This window comes from Arvicola amphibius, chromosome 3 (genome assembly GCF_903992535.2).
Source record: "Arvicola amphibius chromosome 3, mArvAmp1.2, whole genome shotgun sequence".
Taxonomy (NCBI): domain Eukaryota; kingdom Metazoa; phylum Chordata; class Mammalia; order Rodentia; family Cricetidae; genus Arvicola; species Arvicola amphibius.
In genome coordinates this window covers 15342066-15349628 of record NC_052049.1, presented here as the reverse complement: position 1 = coordinate 15349628, position 7563 = coordinate 15342066, and the positions used below count along the sequence as shown (strand labels likewise).

At 34.4% G+C, this 7563-nt stretch overlaps 1 protein-coding gene across 2 annotated transcripts in view; it reads left to right on the top strand.

Annotated features, from left to right (window-relative positions):
• The first annotated feature begins 3959 nt into the window (after positions 1-3959).
• Cdh12 (cadherin 12) overlaps positions 3960-7563 on the top strand; it is a 240259-nt gene continuing 236655 nt past the window's right edge. For both annotated transcript variants that reach the window (XM_038322062.1, XM_038322061.1), the window contains exon 1: positions 3960-4341. In XM_038322062.1, the coding sequence (XP_038177990.1) occupies positions 4111-4341 (231 nt within the window). In that variant the 5' untranslated portion in view covers positions 3960-4110. The remainder of the gene's footprint in view (positions 4342-7563) is intronic.

Genomic DNA, 7563 nt, shown 5'->3' with positions numbered 1-7563 from the left:
AAACAGTTTATATTCAAGTTAGGTTGACGAAATGGGGTTTGAATATTGACAGAAACTTTGAAGGAGAAGAGAACCAGGGAATTTGTAGTATAAAATATCCACACCCACGCGAGGTTAGAAAGGCTTCTTAAAACTTTAGATTTAATGCCTTTCGTAGAAATAGAGTAGATGCTTTTAAATGTTTTCTTTGTTTCAAGAAAGGGATCCATGTAGCCCTCTTTGGCCTTGAACCTCCTATGCCACTAAGAAGAACCCTGAAACCCTGATCCTGTTGCCTCTACCTACCATGTGTGGGTATTAGAGGTGTGGGCCACACAAATGTCCATTAAAGATCTGAAGGCTAAACCTACTGCTTTTGATGTAGAGAAGAAAAAATGGTATCTTTTTGTTAGAATATTTCTTCCTTAGCCAATGACTTACATAGGCTCAATATTAGAATTATTGGAGAATAAAAATGAGGAAAGAGATATGACTTCTACTTCATAGCTTCTTGCACTTGAATAGTATGCCAGAAAGAATGGGCAAGAATAAACATCTGAATGTTCCTTGGTATTAATAGGATTAAAACTAAAGTGTTTGAATTCAAAGTCATGGATGTCTATATAGGCTGTTAATTCATAATTGTAAACTATAATTTGATATGAGGAAAGAGCTTTGCATTCTAAAAAAAATTAGAGTCAAGTAGTGGCTTCATTACAAGATGTAACATTACATATAGGCCTCCTCTCAGCCCATGCATTATCACTAGCAATTATCTAGAAATTTAAATCAACTATTAAATTATTTATTATTTATAAATTATTTATAAATTTATAAAAATTAAAATCTACTTTTATTGTTTGAGAATTTCATCATGCACATGAGTGTTTTGATCAAATCTATCCCTCATTCTGTCCTTTAATCCCTGCCCTAATCATTTCTACACTTACCCCACTAGATTTCATGTGCTCTCTCTCTCTCCCTCTACACCAAGTCCACTTGCAAAGTCTCTATGAGCATGGGTGTAACAGCCATTAACTAGAACATGAGTTGCCTCTCTGTGGCTGCCTTTCTGAAGAAAACTGACTCTACTTCCCAATGTACCCAATTCAATTTCCAACATTTAGAGGTGAGATTTGATTGCATTCTACCATAAAATGAGAAGACAAGGTAATCTGATGGGTATAGCTGGAGAAAATCATATGGAAAAAAGAGAAAGGTACAGCTGCAGAAAAACTGGAAAGAATGTAGCAAATTACAATGACATGTCTACCTAGTAAGGGCTTAAAGGAACCAGAGAGTTCAGCTTTAGTTACTTTGTGCTCAACACCGGTCTTTTTGGGGCTCTAGATTATTTGAATCTTATGACAATTTTTAGCATTGCTTTTCTGCTTTAACGGGAAAAAACTGCAAACATAGTGGCTTATAAAATGGTTTCACCTTAGTAAATTTAATTTGAAAACCTGTTATAGAAATGTCTTTTGAGCCGGGCGGTGGTGGCGCACGCCTTTAATCCCAGCACTCGGGAGGCAGAGGCAGGCGAATCTCTGTGAGTTCGAGACCAGCCTGGTCTACAAGAGCTAGTTCCAGGACAGGCTCCAAAGCCACAGAGAAACCCTGTCTCGAAAAAAAAAAAAAAATGAAAACAAGAAGCAAATGTTTCCTAAGATTTTGATCTGGATACAAGCATAGATACGATGTAGTTTAGGCTAAATATTTGACTTTGGTTGTCAAGAATAAAAGCATGTAAAAGTCACCATTTCTGATTAACTTATTTTTTAAAGAACAAATCAACAGAAAATAACATCCCTCACAAATATTTGCTGTGTACCTAATTTTTATTTTCTGGTAATCAAGCCTAGCAAAATAGCAAAAGTAAATAAAAGATATATACATATACATATATATGTATATATGTGTGTGTATTTATGTATAAATGTTTATATGTATATATATGAGTAATATAAATACACACACACACATATATATATATGTATATGTATCACATTATGTTACCAAATAATAAACTTAGAGATTAGTAGTGTCATTAGATATCATATCTTTTGTATCAAACAGTTAAAATTATGTAAGCTAAAACAGGTTCAGTTTACATTTCAAAAGCTACTTCCTAAATTTCAAACAAAGAGCCTAATTATCCCAATGATTGCCAGATTGGATTTGATAATACAAATATATAAGGTGGTATTGTACAAACATTATCTTGTCCAGAATTGAAAGAGGTAACAAAATAATAAATTTTAATTTATCAGACCAAAGAGTCACAATCATAAAAGTAAAAAATACTACAGAAAATCTTGAAGCCTGCTTCAATTTCTGCTTATAGGAGTGAGTGCCCATATAAGCGACACTCAGAGATCTCTTGTACACTCCCCGCCTAATGTCTTATCTCAGTCATAGTAATGTATTCCCACATCAAGTGTTCAGAGCATGACTGAATAATAATAATTTTGACAGTGTAAAATAATTCATTCGAGGCTGAATTAAAATTGACTGACTGAGAAATCACCTCTCTCCCTCTACACATGCACACGTTTTACATTACAGAATATAATATAAAACTACTCTGACTATGCCAAATACTTTGTTACAAAACACAGGACTACTGTTGGCCTTTTATTTCTTGTCATCAGAATGTGTTGCATGTGTTTTCACGTTGATATAATTTTATCTGCTTTATTTAATCCTCTGTTCATTTGTCTCCTGTTTCCGCCTTAACCAAGGCAAAGGATAGTATCTTCCTTGACTCAGGGCTGATCTATTGTAGTTAGGCAGACATTATTGCAGTAAAATGCATATTATATTTCTTTTTCCTTATTTTGATATTGTGTATAGGTGTGTGTGTGTGTGTGTGTGTGTGTGTTTGTGTGTGTGTGTGTGTGTGTGTCCACAAAGTCTAGAACTTCTAATTTCATTTAATTTTTCTATTTAGGGAGCCCCTGGAATGTGCCTGCATGCCACTCCTCCTTTACCTTTATGCTGAGGACAGAGAAGCCACAGTGGCTATTCTGAAGGTTTGGGTGATATAGTCCACAGGTCCTCATTCCTGAGCAGTGGACATTTTACTCACTGAATGTCCTCAATATGCTGAAATGTTTATTATCATTTCACTTAAAAGCATAACATAATTTTTATTCAATAGAATGCCATTTCTGAGATAAACACTGTATATAAAATAAATTCCTGCACAGAAGTTTTACTGTACAAAGTATAGAGAACTCATTGCTCTTTTTAAATAGAAAATGTAGGAATCTTTTAATGGGTGTCCTGTCATTCATTTCTATTTTAATGAGATCTTTCTTTTCTATTTGATCATCCTCAAGCCCAATGGTATGATCATTTCAATTTTCTAACTTCAGAAGGATTATTTAAAATTATTTCTTTTCTTTTTCCTGTCTAAAGTGTTTGTTCTCAACCTCGGTTTATTTATCTCTGACCGGAACGCCTTTGTGAACAATTGGAGACCCCTTTCATTTGTATTACCAAGGATGGGAGAGGATGTGCCATTGCCTCTTGAATACTAGAATGAAGAGTTGGGATGCATAAAATGCACAGGATAGATGTAAGGAAACAATGATAGCCATGCAGGCTAAACTACAAATGCTACTCTAACTCAATAATTCACTCTTGCATTATTGTTCTATTTCCTCTACGAGTAACTAATGCATATAAATGTGTTACTTTTGTTGATAATACACACTAGGCTTCATTGTAATTGATAATTTTATGTATGTATAAAACCTAATGTTTTATACATACATAAACTTAATAAGATAAAACTTAATCTAAACTAACTGGTTGAAGTGGGTTAACCACTCCTCAATTAATCACGTTTTTTTTTTTTTTTAAATAGAAGATGCAGTGATAGTTTCTATGAAAGTCACCATGGAGTTTCACAAACTTGATGGATGTTTGTTGATCTATTTTGTAGGTCTCTTTAGATGGAATGTAATAAAGAAGAAAGCTACAGATCATCAATGTGTGAACTACCCTCTCTCCACTAAAACAGAAATCCCAGTGGTCACAGCCACAGACACCTCAACCCTGGATCCTACGACTCCACATTAAGTACTGGAGTATTTATTACTCCGCCGTGGGAGAAAGTCTTTGCCAATGCTTACACGGAACTCTTTATGCCTGCTTCTCTGGATCCTGTTTGATGGAGGTCTCCTAACACCACTTCAGCCACAGCCACAACAGACTTTAGCCACACAATCAAAAGAAAATGTTATCCACCTGCCGGAGAGACAACCCCATTTCCAACGGGTTAAACGTGGCTGGGTATGGAATCAATTTTTTGTGCTGGAAGAATACATGGGCTCCGAACCTCAATATGTGGGAAAGGTAATGCTGGGTTTCTTTTGGCAACTGCTTGATAGGAAGGGGAGTATGAATTTTGTACTGTGTATGGATGCTTTCCAGTGTCCAGAAAATGGTTCCTTTTCCTGAGTCTAGCCTGAGTAAGCCTTGCAATATCCCTTTCTCCCTCTTTGCTTCTATTTTCCAATTTCCCCATGGGTTTGTTAAGATAGTTTTTATTCTGTTCCCAGTTTTAATGACAAGAATTTGAAAAGCTTATATTACATCGAAAGAATAGGAATAGTGCATTATTGTTGATTGACAGTCTGTAATAGTCATCCATTTCCAGACTCAAGGACAAATGGTTGTGCATAAATACTATAAATTGAATGTATTAGTCCTTCCTAACTGTAATATGTCCTTACTCTTTTCCTTTTAAACTATAGCATACTACATAGAGTTCATTTCTAATACATTTGTTTTATCATGGTCTGGTTTCAGCAACAGTTCCCTAAAATTTATTTATTTATTCTATGTGTACACATGTCTGAACACAAATACAAAAGAATGTGTGTGTGAGGTCAAAGGACAATTTGATTGAGTCTACTGTCTTTGTCCACCAGGTAGGGTTCAAGGATTAAACTGAGGTCACCATGCTTGGCAGCATATCAGACAAGTTCTCTCCCTCTCTCGGTCTCTCTCTCTCTCCCTCTCCCCTCCCTCCCTCTCTCTCTTTCTTTCTCTTTTCTCTTGCATGCACATTACACTTATTCTTACCACAATTTTTTAGTCCTGTTAAAATATTATTAGAATTTAAAACTAAAAACACCCAAGGCAGGCAAATAGTAAATCTCAGAAGCTTCATAACTGTATAGAAGATAAGAGTGGAGAAGAAAATAATAAACAAACAAACACACAAACAAACACAGCAAAATAAAAAAGTAGCAAGTCTTTTGAGCTGCTGATATAGAGGTCTGCCACATAGCAACGTCCCTTATGTTCCTGAAAGCACTGGCAAGAAGAGGCTGAAAACTGAAAATGGAAAATTAATCTAGCTTTCTGAGAAAAGTGGAAAAAAAACAGCAAAACTCATGTGCCCTCAAGTTGGCTTATGGGCCTTATGTGTGGGGACAGGAATTAAACTCCCGATCTGTTTAGCATGTCTTATAGTGATGGCCCCTTCTTTTTTTTTCCAGTTTATTTATTTTTTTATTAAAAATTGCCATCTCCTCCCCTCCTCCTCCCCCTTCCCTCCCCTCCCCTCCACCCATACCCCCACTCCCTCCCTCTCCAGGCCAAAGAGCCATCAGGGTTCTCTACAATGTTCTCTCCTTTCTAAAGGGTAGTTGGCATTCCTTTATCAAGTGATTAACCAGAAAAACAAGAATATTGTGTCTTCACCCAGGCCAGATCCATTATTCTGACTATCATGTTTCCTTTACCAGACAATGGTTGCTCCTCTAATATCTGGCTGTCACAGTACACTACACCTAATTTTACCATTTTGTTTTTCAGTCCAGTTAAAATCTTTGAAGATGTAATCATTTAGGAGTTTGGAGAACCTATGCAAGATACTTTTACCTAAAATGTCTAGCAACTGCATGAATATTTTTGCTTATATTTTGTTTGTTACAATTTACATATTTAAGAATATATAGAATGTATGCCTTTCTAAAAACCAAACCAAAAAAACTTTTCCCATCAGAAAGTAATTACTTTAACTTAATCTTGTGACTTCTTTATTTTTTAAAAGAAACTGATATTAAAATATTATTACATTAATCGCCAAATCTCCATATAGTATAAAAAAAATTTACTTCTCACATTTTTGGTATTTTGCTCTTTGCTTATTATTACCACACACATGCACACACACACACACACACACACACACACACACACACACACGTATAAATACATAAATATGTTCCTGAAATCTGCTGATTGAATGGCATAAACTTAAAGTAAAACTACAAACGAAAATTGCAACAATTGCAATAAGATAACTTGGAATAAGTGCAGAAATCATGGTATCTGATCAATATTTTTCTAAGCATTCTGAAAACCCATGAACTGTGTGGAACATAGAACTCACACAAAGTAGACAGAAAGACATTGAAGCCCAAAAAGTTCAACTCAGAACAGGTTACCCTCAATGCTTACAATAGTGCACTAACAATAAGAAAACTCTCAGACAATATTGAAGATGTAACGCTAGAAGGCAGAAATCTCTGAGTGTAGTACACAAAGTGGACATTTATATGATCCCTCAATCCTATCATTTAAGCCTAAATGTTAATATAAATACTTCAGTTTATGATTATTTCATGTAGCTCTTTTATACTATTCTTATTTCTTTATTAGAATAAGAAATACAGGGTAATAAAAAAAGAGCATAGATTTCAAAATCTGCTCCACAGACATCAATTATTTTAGCTCTGCTTACGCTTTCTGACATCACTTGAAATTTCATATTAGAAGACTAAAGAGACTACCTTAGTCTTTGTTTTTGACTGATACAGATGCATGGACATTAGCTACCAGAATTGAAGGTGATAAAAGTATAAATTTGTAGAAAATTTTGGGATGATTTTGTATATTTGAATCTGTGCGTTTTCCTTGGTAGAGTATCATTTCCTTGCCCAATGTATACAAATAAATTGGATCTAGGAATTTTGTTTTGAAACTATTGCATGAGATTTTAGAATTTCATCTTCATAATTTAAATGACAGTATAGAATTCATCTAGTTGACTGGAGGATTAATTACTTGTGAATTGGATTAAAAAAGAGTATGTCTAATAGTTAAATTTTTATGTGTAAATATCATTTTCTATAGACATGTATATCTCATTGTAATAGGTGCTAAGAATACACGGCTATCATACCAAAATGTGTTTCTAAATTAATGAAACATCAGTTGCCAAGATTTCTTTTCCACAAGAAAACTAATTAAAATTTGATTAACTCTATGTTGATGCTTCTGGATTTGGGAATAGAATTATGACAGCACAGAGATTAATTCATGACATTGTATGCATAAGTGTACACAGACATAAATATATTTACATTCCTTTTATTTCTAGAAAAGACTTTGAGTCTGGTTTTAGAAAGGTTAATTAGCTTAAACAATAAATGATTCAGGAACAATGAAAGTGGAATATTGAAGAATACTGAGCACAGTGGTCTGCTGACTACTGTCAACAAGACTCAGATTCGAGATTCTGTTTCTTTTTAGAAATAACATAAAAGAAAAACATAATTAGCA